The sequence below is a fragment of the Polistes fuscatus genome, unplaced genomic scaffold (genome assembly GCF_010416935.1).
Source record: "Polistes fuscatus isolate 324 unplaced genomic scaffold, CU_Pfus_HIC Scaffold10, whole genome shotgun sequence".
Classification (NCBI taxonomy): domain Eukaryota; kingdom Metazoa; phylum Arthropoda; class Insecta; order Hymenoptera; family Vespidae; genus Polistes; species Polistes fuscatus.
In genome coordinates, this window is record NW_025112998.1 from 3,217,255 (window position 1) to 3,234,543 (window position 17,289).

At 38.2% G+C, this 17,289-nt stretch overlaps 1 protein-coding gene across 15 annotated transcripts in view; it reads left to right on the plus strand.

The window, feature by feature from the left end:
- Nucleotides 1-17,289, plus strand: part of LOC122525885 (tyrosine-protein phosphatase Lar) — a 510,813-nt gene that overhangs the window by 358,013 nt on the left and 135,511 nt on the right. For all 15 annotated transcript variants that reach the window (XM_043648898.1, XM_043648900.1, XM_043648902.1 and 12 more), the window contains 2 exons: nt 13,863-13,994; nt 16,771-16,929. In XM_043648898.1, the coding sequence (XP_043504833.1) occupies nt 13,863-13,994; nt 16,771-16,929 (291 nt within the window). The remainder of the gene's footprint in view (nt 1-13,862; nt 13,995-16,770; nt 16,930-17,289) is intronic.

A 17,289-nucleotide genomic window follows, 5' to 3' on the forward strand; every position in this document is an offset into this window, starting at 1 on the left:
TCAGAATTCCCTTTCTCTCTCTCTCTCTCTCTCTTTCTCTTTAATGTAACGGTACGTTCGAGCCCTTAATTGCGCTCGACGCATAACGTCGAGAACGATGACAACGACGACGACGACGACGATCGCGAAAGTTCTCGTTGCGTTGCAAGCACGATGGAAAATGGTGAAGGTGTGTACGCCATCGAACGATCGAACGAACGAGCCAACGAACGAGCCAAGTAACGAATGAACGAACGAACCAACGAACCAACCAACGAACGAATGAACGAACCAACGAACGAGCGGTTAATTGAAGCGCAATTAACCGCGTTAAAACGTTAGCTGCTGATTAGGCTTGCTAACCGTGCGCATACTGCTGCGTACCTTTCTAATCTGTCCTTGCGAGCAGTACTTTCTTTTACCCCGATCGTTCATCCTCCATTTAATTATTATTCGTTTAGCATATCGTTTCTTTTTTTTTTCTTTTCTTTTTTTCTTCTTCTTCTAATTCTTCCTCCTCCTCCCTTTTTTCCTTTTTTTCCTTTTTTGTTTTCTTTTCTTTTCTTTTCTTTTCTCCTTTAACTTTTTTCCTTTTCGACGCCCGATCGAAACGTGCTTCTTAATTAAGAACAATCCGATTCGCCGTTTAATATTAAATCGCCTTATTCTTTGTCCGTATTTTATATTACGTGTAACTAACGTGTATACTTCAATAAGACCGATAATGAAGTTTTTAATTCGATAATGAAGCAACTGTACAATAACGCGAACAATTTTTCAATGATTTCGTTGCTTTTCCATTTATTTTTCTTTTTTGCAATATTAATATTATCGTTAAAGCTAACTATAATTGAAAGAAGTACGACGCGTGTAAATTGTGACTCTGAGCTTATTTGAATTGTACTCACGTGTCGTTTTCGTTTTCAAATATTACAAGACTACTATTATATACAACCACATACGTAAAGGTTTATAATCGAACTTATGTTTTTCCATATATGGCACGGTATTTAAAATTTAATTTTTTTTTCCTAATTATTTGTAAAAATTTAGAGAAAAGAAAAAGGGGAAGGGGTGTTTAATAAATAATAATCTCGAGTTATATCCACGACATTAATATTTTATCATCTACGTACTTCAAACTGCATTTATTCTTACTATAATAATAATAATAATTATTATTATTGTTATACTATTATGTTTATATAGAAACAGGATCCCTTCTGACGGTAAGGTAAACGTAGATTGTTGTTCGGTATGCATTTCCATTATTTCCCGTTCTAGGATATAACAAGTTTCCCTAGTGTACAAACAATAGGAAGCAACTCTAAAAACATAGTCCCTCGCGCGCGTTCACCAATAACGAGAATAGGAAGCGCATAGGGTTACGGCCGGTCGTCGGGTTCTCTCCCCTTCTTCCCCATATTTCTTATCGATGTTCTATATACATGTGGTGGTATTATTAAGCGACATCGTGACTAAGGACAGAGAGAGTGAGAGAGAGAGAGAGAAAGAGGGACGGACAGTCTCATCGGCGTAAAAGCGGAAACATCGAGATGGTAGAAGAAATGAATACAAGAGGGTGGTGGTGGGTGGTGGTGGTGGATACCGTGCACATACTTCGTACAGAAACGCGTCCGCGACGTTGAGAGGAAGAAACATTAATTGTACGTTCGCTAGTAGAAAGTAATAAAAAAAGAGTCTAGAAATTCCCACATCGAATGTATTATTATAATATCTTATAGCTTTAACACACATACCCTCCCCCCACTCCCTCTTCTCTTCATTTCGCTTAAATTGCATATCTTTTCCCATTACGTAAGACAGCTACCAGCAGATGCAAACCACGAAATCTTCTGGCTTTCATGATGCCAGTTGGCTCGGATGGTTTTCATCGAACGTCTTCGAGGAAAACGGGGGCGGGTCTTTTGAGAAGAGGTTTGAACTGTTGGATGACGACGACGACGACGACTAAAACGGGGATGGGGGTTGGGAAAGAGAGAAAGAGATAGGGTAGGGGTAAGGGGTGTAGCAGAAGGTACCTACTTATTTAGAATATTGCCGGCATACATTTGCATAAATTTAGTACAGGCCCGCCAGCATTCTTGGTCGCATCCCGTTTGGCATTATACACCCCCGTGGAGACCCTCTTAAAGAGGGGGTGGTAACGGGAGAGTTGACACAGACCCTGCAATTTCACCCTCTCTCTCTTTCTCTCTCTCTCTCTCTCTCTCTCTATCCCTTCTTTCTCTCTTGCTGTCTCGTTCGTTCGTTCGCTTGCTCGAAAGCTCGTTCTTTCCCTTTTCAACGCATGCTGCCACACCATCAGCGTCGCGTTGCTCGTAAAGAAACTTTCTCGTGTTGCCGCCTGAAAGCTTCCTGGATGGCAAAAGGAGGAGGAAGAGGAGGAGGAGAAAGAGGTTAGAGGAAGGCCGATGAAAAGGAGAAGAACGAACGTTTACAAAGCGTCACGGGTGTACATTCAAGGTGATACGCGATACGCGATGTCCGTAAATTCGACCCTTTTTTAAGAACTGTTCTTTTCTTTTTTTTTTTTTTAATGTCTAGATACCACTCCCCCCATCTCTTAACTTTCAACTTTGGTCTACTTATATTTAATTTTTTTTTTTATTTTGTTATTTTATTTTCTTTTTTTCTTTTCCTTTCGAACAAATGATTATAAGAACGCGATTCGAATTGAGTTCTTACTTCTTTGTCAGACTTCGAGAAATGCTCGCGTAAACATTGCGACGCGCGTCGTTCCTCGCGTTCGCGTTCCTTTTTAAGTTGGAACCTTTCGTCTCTTTGTTTTACAGGGTGTATTGTCAACCGTTATTTCTCCGTAGCTGCTTTTATCTTTTCACGTGAATCTTCTCTCTCTCTCTCTCTCTCTCTCTCATTCTCGCTATTTCTTTTTGTCTTTTCCTGTCTGTCTATCTTTCTACTTTTCCTACAATTCTAAAGGCATCCCTTATAAAGTATTCAGTTTTATCTTACCTTAGTCTAGATTATTTTCACTTTTTCTCTCATATTTCACTTATTCAATTCTCTCTTTACCTCTCTCTCTTCCTCTCTTTTTCTTATTCTCTCTGTCGAAGCATATAGAAAATCTCTCGTATCTTCATACCTTAATTAGATTTTCCCCATAAAGTTTTCTACGTTAAATGGAACAAGTACTTATAGTTAGAATCGATAACCAATCTCGATTTTGATTCTCTCGTATCTGAAAATCGTATGCGATCGCATTCCGTGAAAAATAATGATCCTTTTCCGTGTGCAAAGGAACGCTTCTCAACCAAGGATCGAACTCGGTACCAGTCACTGAAGCGTGTAAATAGTCTGCAAGGATCGAACTACTATAGGAAACCCTACTCTCTCTCTCTCTCTCTCTCTCTCTCTCACTCGTTGACGTGTGCAACCTCGTATTCGTTTTCGCGTATCTACAGGCAGCCGCAGAACGGTATACATATTCAAATTGAATTATCCGGGCTACCAAACGCGTTGATTCGAAATCATTCGACGATTTCAGTCTCACCAAAACATTCACGAAAGCCACGAATCTCGAGCCTCTTTCTCTTTATCTCTTTCTCTCCCTCTCTCTTTCTTTCTCTGTCTATCTACGTCTGTCTGTTTGTCTGTCTGCCTGTCTGTCTGTCTATATGTATGTATGTATGTATGTATGTATGTCTCTTTATTCTCGTGTCGTCCTAGTCTAATGGAAATTCTAGTCGAGAAGTTGGTTAAACACAATCGCTTTGCATACGTATCAAAAGCCTACTTGTACTATTCCGTACGATGCTTCTCGTATCATTCTCTCTCTCTCTCTCTCTCTTTCTATCTCGTACGTTCGTTCTATCTATCTATCTTCTATCTCTATCTCTCTCTTTCTCTTTCCAAGAGGCACGTGCGAAAACGACATCGAAATCAACGACGAGTCCCATCCATACCTATGAGTGCTACACGTAAAGCATGCCATAACTCGATGATCGCAATGTTCCTCTACATTCTCTCTCGTTTATATACCAAGAGAGAGAGAGAGAGAGAGAGAAAACACTAGCTTATGTATTTGTGTTATCGAAAAGGGGGTTGAGAAGTCAGCTGCAGCATAATAGGTGAACAAAATTATCCGAAGACGCTGCACGCGTGCGACGCGTAATGCTTTCGTGATTATTATTATCGTTCGTTGGTTGTTCGAGTTCGAGTTCGCGTGGTGCATGCACGCGGTGGTAGCGGTAGCTTCGAAAACGGTCCGAGTTCAACATCGATTTGACGACGCCCGCAAAATTTAGGTTGAGCTTGGCGAGCATGGAAACAACGTGGATTAATCATCGTAATACCTATTTCCCTAGGGGAGGGGAGGGGATGGGGTGAGGGGTAATACGAGTATAATTTTATTTCAAAGAATTAGGCTTCGATCGATCTACTTAAAGCTTTTGATCTTCGCGTTGTTTGTTTCTTCGTTTGTTTTTTTCCCTTCAGCTTGGTTTATTTTATCCGTTCGTTTGTTCGTACGTACGTTTGGTACGTTCATTAGTTCGTTCGTTCGTTAGTTAGTTAGTTCGATTTTAATCATTCATTTGTACGGGGGAAATAAAAAAAACATTTATTTTCGAAAGAAACATACGGATTATCTGCTTTTGATAAATTCTTTTTTTGTTCTTTTTCTTTTTTACGAAATTCAAGGATACGCGGATTTGTTTTTATTATTGCAAAACGATTCTCAAACCGGTCGGGAGCGACAAAGCTTACAGTTAATGAGAAACGTGGAATAAGAAACGTAGAATGGAATGAAAAAAATGTCGAGTAAAGTCACTTTTTCTCTATCTTTTTAAACGCGTTGACTATCGTTGTTTATCTCATTAAAGAAAAGTAGAAAAGCGTGGGATAATCCCGAGAAGAGACAAATCGCGACTCTTTCCACTTCTCTCTCTCTCTCTCTCTCTCTCTCTCTAATACGTAGACGTGGTACTTTAAGTAGTAATAGTAGTATAAGAGTAGATAGTGTTGGGGTACGAATCGAGTCGCTTTTCAGTGGGGTGAGCAAGCAAGGCCTGCCTGCTGTTGCAGAATCGTTGCAGTTCCTCCTACCATACCAGCAACCGTGCCGTGCCGTGCCGTACCGTACGGTACGGTACCGTAGTGGTGGGTTTTAACTTTATCGCAGAAGAAAGAGCAACCGAGGTGACGACGAGGAAAAGTACGCTTGGAGAGAGTGCGGAAAGGGTTTGAGAAGTAACGGATAGAAGAGGGAAGGAAGGAAGTGGGGGGAAAATGAGTGGCGGTAAAGCGGAGCTCGAGGCGGTAGAGATGAAGTTACGGTGTAATAGACGTTTTAATTCCAAAGGAGAATAAATTGAAATTTTGCCGACGTTGTCGTCGTAGTCGTAGTCGTAGTCGTAGTCGTCGTAGTTCGTTGCGTTTCGTTAATAAAAAACAAAAGAAAAAACGAAAGATGGCAGGTAAATGCTTGGAGTAGGTGAACACTGTCTATGCAAAACGTGGTATATACATCGTTCGAGTAAATACACATACGCATATGTATATGTATAAAATAACGTAAACGTATCTGGAGCTTTCAATTAAGGGTAGACGCGACCAAACGAATTATTGTTCGCGTCTGAATTTTATTTATCGAATTATTTCCTCGTACACGCGCACTACGTACGAACTGTGTGCAGGATGCAGCGGACTGTCGGCAGAGTGGTAAAACTCGATTAACGCGACCGTTCGAGTTAAGCTTCCTACGCTAGTCATTTTTCCATTATGACATTATCGATTTGTTGTCGGTACAAAGGTTAGCTTCCTTCTAGACCGAATTAATGAAATATTTCGACATCTTTTTCATTAATCGAATTACACGCACCCCCACCCCACTCCCGCCCTTCCATTCTTTTTCCTATACGATCGTTTTTAAGTATTACGATTTTTCTTCGAGATATTTAAATATGTTGTATTGAACGATCGATCGATCGATCAACGTTAACGTTTCTTTTTGTTTTCTTATCTATATTAATCTATGTATGTGCATGCGTATGTATATATTTATGCAATTCTATTTAGATATGTATATTTTCCGAGCTTAACTCTATACGTGGATCGATCATTGATGCAAGCTCTCGTTCAGGAAATCGTAATTAATCCATACGACTCGTTATTTTAATAGCTTTTCGATCCGATATCAAGAGAGACCGAAGTCGAATTGGCGAGTAAGTAAATCGATGCGCGTTTATACGAGAGTATCTAATGAACCAGGAAATCCGTTTAAATAATAATCGCTAATAATAATGTTCGGCCGTTCGTTCGTACGACAACTCGCCGCAAAACGATAATATTCCATATATATGTATTAAATAATATTCTCATCTATCTCGAAATTATTGTATATAGGTTATTCTATACGCTTACGCGTATCTATCATAATCGCGAAATATTATTAATTAATAAATAACAAGAAAAAAACACACAGAAATCTCTCTAAGAAGACAAAAAAAAAGAAGTAACAAAATTAAAATCCATAGAAATAATAAAATTGGATTTGAGAAAAGAAAATCGTTTGAGTATCAATATTTTTTCATAATTTCTCTCTCTTGAAAAGAATTCCAATTGAAATTTTGTGAAATAGGTAACCGAGCGATTCCCTTTTATTTCCTTTACTCTTCCCTGCTTACAACCCGATCGACAGAGAAACGGACGAGGCACGAAAGAGGACAGAATCCCATTTAAATTAAATTAATATTTGCCGTTCTGAACGAACGAACGAACGAACCAAACGAAAGAACGAAAAGCATGACGAAATGGTGAAATCAGTGTGTACCGGTTGATGATAGTGATAGTGGTGGTGGTGGATGTTGCATGCATTTCGATACACGAAAATGTTGATAAGGTTCGTGTAATTATTTATGATAAAGCAGAGCTGTGTTCTCGGAATGTACATTCGCGCTCGTTCACACACACACACACACACATATAATACATGCGCACGTGCGCGCCCGCGTACACACGTTGCATCCTACTTTCCTGTTGGGTCGAAAATCATCGTTAGACCATTGCGCGTTTACAATCGATGAACAACCAAGAGGAGAGAGAGAGAGAGAGAGAGAGAGATAGAAAGAGAGAGAGGTATAGTCGACGGTCACAAGCTGCAGCTGCAGCTGCAGCTGCATCGGAAATTGCAGCGCCACGCCACGCCACGCCACGCCGGGAGCATATCGACCGGATCCTCGAAACGTCGAAAATTCGTAGGTACGAGAGACGCGAGAATCGGGGGTTCCTCTTTCGAATTCAGCGCTAGTAGAGTACAGTACAGCATAGCACAGCACAGCACAGCACAGCATAGCACAGCACGGTACAGCGCAGAGTAGAGAAAGAGAAAGAGAGATAGTGACGGGGATGAGAAAGGACGGGGGAGAGAAGGGTGGCTATTCAAAATGACTACCTCTCGATTCGTAATTACCATCCGTTTCGTTTCCATAAACGAGACCGGGCGTCCACATTTACGCACCCTCGTACACTACGCCCGTGACACGTGCCCGGTAGAGCAACTTGGATAGAGAGCGGTCAGAGGTGAACGGGGTGGGGGAGTATGGGGAGGGCACGGGCAATCGTTTCTGTTCCCTCCTTCGTTTCATTCCACCCGCCCTACGCAGCTTTACCCTTTTCTGCGTATGGGACGAACGCACGTTTCCTCGCGATGACATATTCAAACTGGGCGATAACGCGTTATTGTATAATTGTTTCGCGTTTTTGGCTAATAACGTGTTCGCGTAACAGCTTGCGGCTAGTTCTCGTTTCGCAATCGGCCATGTTACTCGTTTTGTACTTTCCGCGTTTACGCACTTTCTCGCTAATTAATCGGTCGTTCGATATCGATTTTCTCGATGCTTCTTGACCAACAACTCTCTGTATCTCTTTTTCTATTTCTCTCTTTTTATTATCTCATTCTCTCCATCTTCGTTTATATTTACGTCCATCCGTTTGACCAGTTATCTATCTGTCTCTCTTCTTTCGTTATCTCTGCCTATCTGCTTGTCTGCCGCCTATCCATCCATCCATCCATCCATCCATCCATCCATCCATCCATCCGTCCGTCCGTCCGTCCGCTTGTCTGTCTTCTCGTTTGTCATTCTTTCGCATCTTTCTTTCGTATAGTCTTCTTCTTTTTTTTTTACTTTTTCAACATATTATATTTACTTTGTTTAATATTTTTGTTCTATCCGGGTTTAACGAAATTCTCCTCTTCTACTATTATACGTTGGGCAGGTATATCGTAGCTATCTCTAATGGATCCGATAACGCGGAATAACGTTTCGACCAAATGCCGTCGGTGGTTCAAAGTCGCGTAATTTTATTTAAATCGCATGCAGATTGCTCCGTTATCGGCTACTTTTTCAATTACGACGCGCGGCGCGCGCGCGCCCGCGTTATACGACGTAAAGTATACTTGGTAATACGCAACTACCACCACCACCACCATCACCACCACCACCATCACCACTTTTTATACTAAAAACGCCCAGTCCGCGTCCGCCGTTCTTCGACTTCGTTAAACTTTTTCTTACCGAGCTAAAGAAATATTTTTTCTTTTTTCCTTTTTTTTTTTTCACGGGAAAACGAGTTTACACGAAATCCAAAGCTTATGGCAGGAAATTCAAGTATGAAATGAAATATTACTCTCCCTCTCTCTCACGCATTCTTCCTTGCTTAACTTTTGTTTAAGATCGATATGTATATACATATATTTTTTATGATCTTCCTATTCTTAATTAATATTGATCCTTTTTTTGCATTATTAATATAATAAATATCATATATATATATCTCCTTCTCTCTCTCTCTCTCCCTCTTTCTATTTTAAATATATATATAATTTTCTTATCAATTATCATACTTGTAAATTTTATTAGATTCTTTGCATAATTAAAATGTATCATTATAATTCCATATACGTGTTTTACATATTTTATGAAACTTTATTATAATAAGTTCTATTAACATTATATACGTTTGTCGAGTTATCGTCCGTGGTTCTACCCCTTTTACTTTCTCGTATATTTCAACCGTTCGTCTGAAGAATACGTCTGAAAATGGTGGGACATTCATTTTACGGAATGCAAACGACGGCATGCCTCGCGTTTCGCAATCTAATTTTCCTTGGCGTTTAATCTTTGTGTACACTCTCCGAGTTGTCCTTTTACCAGCACTTTTCCTATTCGCTCTCGTTCATTCTCTCTCCCTCCCTCTCTCTTTCTTTCTTTCTTTCTCATTTTTTTTTCTTTTTTCTTTTTTTCTGCGTCTCTGCTTAAAGCAACACCGGCACGCGCGTTACCTTTTTTAAAGACTTTGACTTTTTTCGTTTATCCATTCGTTCTTTTTCCCCCTTCTTACCAACACCTCGTACCATCGCATCCCTTTTCTATCCAATAACCTACCTACCCCAATCCTCATTCCACCCTTACCTTTAACGCAATATCAAACACATACAACACACCCACAAACGCACAAACACACAACGTGTATCTTAAAACGATTATTTTCAAATCGTTAACAATTAATTTCAATAAACGAAACTATACCGATACCATCAAAAACAAATTTGGTATCCATACATAATGGATGCATATCTATGTATCAAGGCGACTTTTAATGAGTGGAATTATCATTCGGAATGTAATTCCCTGATTTAATTCGGCGTTTCACGTTTCCTCTACCATTCGATTCCATTTGTATTCCACTCGTTCTCGTTTTATTATTCGAGACTCGTAGATCAACAAGGGATTGTAGATCCTATTACCGCTTTCATCCTGTTCTTCTTTATATCTCTCTTGCTTCAATAGCTGAGAATATTATTATTAATATTATTATTATTATTATTATTATTACTATTATTACTTTCCAAAAGGAATATTTACATTTATTTATTTTCTTTTTTTCATTTCCCCGTCTCGTTCGTCTTTGCGAAAGTGAAGTTCGTCGGAAAGAAAGAAAGAAAGAAAGAAAGAAAGAAAAAGAATCATCCTACTTCACTTTTTATTTAACGATGATGATACGTATAGTAGTAATACTCCAATACTTTCTATTATCGCACAACCTCTGATAAAAGGATCCTGTGGCAGAGTAGACGATCGGAAAATTGTTACGCTTTGGGAACATACCGTGACCCTGTTCTTTCAACGATATAGCAACATTTTAACGAGCATAGCTTGACCTCGATCTTTCTCTCTCTCTCTCTCACTCGTTCACTCTCGTGTTCTCTCTTCTGTAGCTCATGCTAGCGTGGTCTTACTCCATAAAGGATTCTCCGTAATGTCGAAAGAGTCTTCGAAGCTATTTAGAACGAAATGGCTCGATCGAGGCCGTGCAACCAACCAACCAACCAACCAACCAACCAACGAACGAACGAACGAGCTCACGCCATTACACCACCTCGAAATTTTCGAAAATGAGTTTTATCGTTCCTCTCACCTTTTACCAGCCATTGCTACTCTAGCTACTTTCATAATAGAAGACAAACTTAATATTTTTTTCAAAACTCCTATATACTTCTACCCACGTAGCCTAAATGCTGCTATACCGCCCAATTCTAAATATCGAACGCGAAAATAATTCATTTCGTCGTCCTGCAAAGTCAATTAGCTCTAGAGACTCATCTCATCCCCCTCTATCCACCCCCTCCCTCGTCTTCGTTTATTCGTTCGTTCAATTTCATTTCGAAACAATCGTCATTTCTTTTCGTAGCCTTGTCAAAAATTCATGAGGATTGATGGAATTGTGAAGAATCGAATATGAGAGAGAGAGAGAGAGAAAGAGAGAAGATTTTTTCTTCGTTAAATCTAATAGCTTTAATTTATTCGTTAATAAATAACATCATTGATAGAAATTTTGTTGTTCTCTTATTTTTTATTTTTTTCTTTCTTTCTTTATTTTAGCACATCCGATTCAATAAATTTCCTGATCATTGACTATATTTCTCTATATCCGAGCTTTTAAGGGAAACGAACGTGTAAAATAAATGTAATCGACTAATGGACTTGTTGCGAACGAATGGCAACAATTTGTTCGAATGCACAATGCACATTTTCTCTCTCTCTCTCTCTCTCTCTCGTTCTTTCTTTCTTTCTTTCTATAGCGAAGTATATAATTTTCCATCGAACACGATTCAATCAAAAATTATAAACGTTGTCTGAATGGATATGAATAATATTTAGCTTATTTTGAAAATGTAATTCATCGATTCTCACAATTCACGGGTTCGTGTAACGAACATATTTCATAAATCACGTAACGTATGATCTAACGTAAATGATCCATAGATCCAAACGGATATAGTTATTGACTTTTCTGTTCGATAATATTGTTACATTTTCACGAATTATCGACGTACAGTTCGTTCTCTTTTTCTCTCCCTTTCTCTCACTTTCCTTATACATAATAAAAATATTTTTGTTCTTCGAAATCTATCTGAGGATACTTTTAATTAAAACACGGATATCCTTTTTCAAAAGATAATTAATTTTCCGATTGTCTAAATTATCTTTCTTATAAAGACAAATTTCGAAAGATCATCCATTTAAAATTATCTCGAATCAGACGATTAATCAAGAATAATTATCCTTTCTTCTCTTTTTTTTCCTCTAACCGAATTCAAAGAGAAAAAAAGAAACCAAAAGCTATGGAACAGATTTTATTTGTTAGAAAAGCAGAAGATTCTTACGGTAATAAGGTAACAACCCCGAAGACGCTTTATGGCGTCTCGAAGGTATTTTCAATGAAATCTAGTCGATCTATTTTTCACGTTCGCGTGTAACAAAGACAGAGAGAGAGAGAGAGAACTAAAAGTATCCTAAATGATACAATAGATCGTTCGAGAATTATCTTCTTCTTCTTCTTCTTCTTCTTCTTGTTTTATTTTCCTTTTTTTTTTTATTAAATCGAATTTAGACAATAATAGAAGTAGAAGACTCATAAAACAGATTTTATTTGTTCGAAAAGGAGACGATTCTTACCATAGGAGGAGGACAACCTCACCAAAACGCTTTATGGTGTCTCGAAGGTATTTTTAATGACACCGAGTCGATCTATTTTCGACGCGAACGTGAAACATAGAAGAAGAAGAAGAAGAAGAAGAAGAAGAAGAAAGAAAGAAAGAAAGAAAGAAAGAAAGAACTTTGGGGAAAATAGGAAAAAGAGAGAATCTACTACATAGAATTTGACGTTAGAGTGAATTCGAAGCGCGAGAATCGTTGATATAAAACTGTTCTTTCGGCACTTCGCTCTGGGAATCACGTTTTATTATCATCCATTATCCTGAGCGGGAGCCAAACAATAAAATCCTTTCGCGGTGTTCCATTGTAAAACGAAATGGAGATAAAGAGAGAAACAGAAAGGGAGAGAGAGAGAGAGAGAGAGAGAAAGTCGAGTATTCGACAATAAAGTGATGAGATAAAAAGCGCATACACACATCCAACAAACTGAGGCAACAAGCGCTTGCTTTTCTCTTCATTCGTGGTGTGTGGATGTTTCACGAATATTCATTTAAGCGGCCACTATGCGGAAAAGTGTTCATAAACGACGCGCCATCGATTTCGGTACCTCACCCGACAAAACTTTCGAGACCAATTTAGTACTTTGCTTACTAGTCTCGCTCCAGATACAATATCTTTCCTCTCTTTATCCTTCCACCCTCCCAACCCACCCACCCCTTTTTTTCTTGATGCTTTTTTACTCTCTTTGTTGTTTCCTTTTTTCCTGCTTCTCCTCTCTCTCTCTCTCTCTCACACACACACACAAATACTCATATACATAGATACATACAAACAAACGCGAACAAGCATATATATATATATATATATATAGATTGAAACCGACTGTATCTCTTTCTCTCTCTATCTTTATTTCTTGGTAGTTTCGTGACTGGTAAGAGGGGTGGTTGGGCGGGAGAGGAGCGAGGGGGCTAGGGTGGGGGATAGAAACCACGCAGTCCTGACAAAGGATGGCGTCGCGTTCATCCATCTTGCCGCGGCCGTCTCTTTATTCGTGGGTAAAAGCGTGGCGAGGTAGTTTGGACTTTCCGCCGCACTAAATCCGACTAATTTCGCTCACCGTGAGGTAGAAAAAGAGAGAGAGAGAGAGAAAGAGGTGGGCCAACCGTGAGTAGCCACCGCGTCCGGGCCAGGCTCTGTCCGGCGTCGATAAAATCGTCTGTCTGCCTTCGTCCTTCCAAACGATTCGAGGATCGATTTTTGAAGCCGTCTCGTTTCATCGATTAGCGTGTCAATCGCGATACCTACATGCGTGTACACCGAGAGCCAATTTTCTGACTCCTACCTATCGTCGCTGTGGTTGAAAGGATTTTTTTATCCTCCTTTTGTTTTTTATTTTTTCTTTTTTTTTTGGCGTGGGCAAGTTTATACAGATACCAATATATTCTTTTTTTTCTTCTTGTATATTCACTCTTTTAATTCGTTTATTTTATTTATCATACTGCGGGTTATAAAGTATACATTGAAATGTTAACAAAAATAAATTAAATTTAATTAAGAACGTTAAACGGAGAATCGGTTAAAACTCGCCGAGAGTTTTTTTCCTCTCTAGAAGATAAAAAGATGAAATTTGTTAGGTTTATAATGATTATTATCTAATTTTATTTGCGCACATATTACGTAAATCATCGTATCCTACCGTCTCTTTTCTCATGTTATAACGTATAGTAAGTTCGTTACTATACGTTATTATTATACTTCTTATATTTATTATACTTATACGTTATTATATCATATAATAAGAGGAAAATAGATATTTTAATCGATAATATTTTTATCATCTTTTCCGTTTAAAATGTCGTTACTAATCGAAGTTTTTGTTTTTTGTTTATTCTCTGTTTATAGATCCACCGATGATCCTGGTGAGGCCTCAATCGCAGCAAGTTAAGGCAGGTGGAATTGCAAGTTTCTATTGCACGGCCCAAGGAGCACCACCCCCGACAATACACTGGAGAAAAAATGGCAAAAGAATTACAGGTAAGTCTACTTTTCTTCCTTACTTTACTTTTGCCTTTTTTGGGTGGACTGGAGAATGGGGAGTTGGTGGATAGGAGGAGGCTTTTTGCTGCCCATTCTTCGTAACTTTCGTTCGAAAGTGGTTCTTTCGAGCAACCATCGGACCACTCGCTGCTTCACAACTACCCACTCCCCCTTTTTCTCTTCCTCCCCCCACCTACCTATCCATCGCTCTTTCTCTTTATGATCTTCTTTTTTTACTTCGATCAAAGAAGCGTTGCAAATTTGCCATTGGAAAAGAAACTTTTTGATAAAATCTTCGAAGAAGCTTCGAACGACCAAATGGACAACCGAAAAGTAATAGAAAGATGATTTCAATGAAATTTTTACTCACAATCGGAGAAATTAAGGAATTTTAAATGTCTTCTCGTCTTCTGTTCTTTTATATTCAATCCTATCTTTTGGAATTTGATCAAGCATTGATCTTTCTCTCTCTCTTTCTCTCTCTTGCTCTCTTTCTTCTTAGTGACAAATTCACGACAGATAGGAGAATATTTCACGAACAAGCCAGCAATTACTCCTCTCCCATCCCTGTTCTTTCTCTCTCTCTCTCTCTCTCTGTCTCTTTATTTCACAAGAGCACACGGTGTCCCTTTCGAATTAGATTTCGCAGTTGTTTGCTCGCTCGCTCGTTCTTGCAGACCGGAATTTCGAACGAAAGGATGCAGGTAAGACGTGGCAGATGTTGTTTCTGAAAATTTTTAATACAATCCCACAGTTAATTCTAACTAATTCTCTATCGTCACTTCTTTTATTATTTCTCATTCCTTTCTTTCTTTCTTTTATGGATATTCAACGAATTACGAACACGCACACAAATAAATATCCTATTCTATGTGTTATTTTATTGCGCATAGTAAGCATTATAGTAAGTATCTTGTTTCCATACAGGATGTAAACACTTAATAATATTTCTTATACACATACACACATGTACACTATTACATATGTATATTTAAGTATAATATACGAACGTACGTGTGTGTAATACACTATGTAAGTAGTCTTATACTTACATATGAATCTAAATGTAAACATTAGCTTAAACCTTGGTACTATTCTGTATCGAAGTAAACAATAGATACGAGTCAGTTGCTCGTGGGACTCTAAACAATACGAATCGATCCTAACGAAAGAGTATGTGCATATATATATCTCTTTTCTTTCTCTCTCATTCTCTCTTTGGTAGAAGTACGAGTTCCCTTGGAGTTCCAGTTTTGGTTCATTATTTTCAGAAGTCTCAGGAGTAGGTACTACGGATACGCTCAAATATTGATTTATCTGTATCGTTTCGAGTTACCGGTACTTTGGCTCGCCGCTGTGCCAACCGGTACACATTGAACACATTAAACACTACATAGATGTCAAGCACGTACAAGAGTTTCTCTAGAACGAACAGACTATCAGTTATACGAAATATATACAATATACATACATACATACATACATATATATGCAACATTCTGTTTTCTTCTCTTCTCTTCTACGCAGTTAGTTTTAATAATCTCGAAGACGATTGATTATCCTGGTGCTAAATTCGAAAGAGAAAAAGAGAGAGAAAAATAGAAACGAAAATGGATACTTTCTTTTTGTTGTTAAAGGATTCGATGTTATTTTATATATTAATTTATATCTGTTAATATATATTGTATTAGGATTATATATTTATTCCTGACACGTATTTGAATAAACGAATATGTATTATTTACAATGGTAAATATCGATCCTCGGTTAAGTTGAAATTTTTCAATTATAAGTCATTAGTTGTAATATTCTTTTATTCTTTTTTCGTAATTGCATCTATTGATTACGCGAATATTATAAATAGGATTATCGATCGATCGTTAATAACATCTATGACAAGTTTATCCTATCGATAAACATATTAAATTTAAATAGCAAATAACGATTATTACTTGTATTTGAAATGTCTAGTCGATAATTTTCACATAATTTTTCTTTCTCATTAACATCCCATATTTACGTAAATCGATAAGATGAATGCTATGCATAGAATTATCGATCGTTAACATCCATGTAAAGTCTATTATAGCAAAAACTAAGAGATTGTGGATTTAACGAGATTGGCCAAGAATATTCCAGCATGTTTCTATATCCCTCTCTCTCTCTCTTTCTACCTGGTTTGCTTGCAGAGTAACTGCCTTCGTACTAATCCTATGAGGATCATCGAAGGCTGGATAATCACGTGAAATCGCATTTGTCAATCCACTTATCGTATGCAGGCAAGCGAAGCAGTCGGCGGCAGCTCGGTCGTTAATCTCGTGGGAGGAAGATGATAGCTTGTAACTGCTTCGAAACCTTCTCGTGCAATCTTGTAGATCGTTCACCGTCGATCGGTTTAACTCGATCCTCATCGTCCCATTAATTTTATTTCGCAAGGTCTACACACTCGTGTTCTTCGCTTCTTTATACTCTCCCTTCCCTAAACCTTTGTCTTATTCCTTTTTAACATTCAGTTTTATTTTATATTTTTTTCTTCTTTCTTTTCTTTCTTTTCTTTTCTCAACTCGTATCACCCATTCGTTGTCTCGTAAAATATTTTTTATTTTTCGTATGAGCAAAACCGTAAGAGATGTTTTAACGACACGACGTAACTCGTTTATCATACACAAACACACACGTACGTGCATACGTGCGTGTACGCATATACAAGGAACATCTTACTTATCGCTATACTTTATTTTCTCGACTCACGATCGTTTTACTACTGTCGCAGCAAACCAGTCACGATACCTCGTACAAACCTACGAGCATGGAGCTTTGCTACGGATCGAACCTGTCAGATCAGTCCGAGACAGTACCACATACGAATGCGTTGCAGAAAACGGAGTTGGCGATGCGGTTTCTGCCGAGGCCCTACTCACCGTCTACGAAGGTAAGTCATTTATCTTCAAACCTTTATTTAAAGAAAACAAAAATCCAACAATTAAAACGTTAACGATCATTTCTATTGAAATCAAGTAGGCATACTTTTTTTTTAATGACTCTTCTTCAACGATAATAAATAAATTTGCTTTTGTACTTGTAAATGTTTTTTAGGACATCATATCTTCTTTCATCATTTTTCCTAATTACAATTATATCTAGTTCGATAATTTATTCAAATATTTGCAAGATTTCGATCAAAATATAATACGAAATGATTTCTTTATCGTTTATTAATGAAGCATAATAGATTCGCGTGTGTATTTTGATAATTTGTTTTCTCACCGAGTGAGGAGGGGGGGGAGGGATG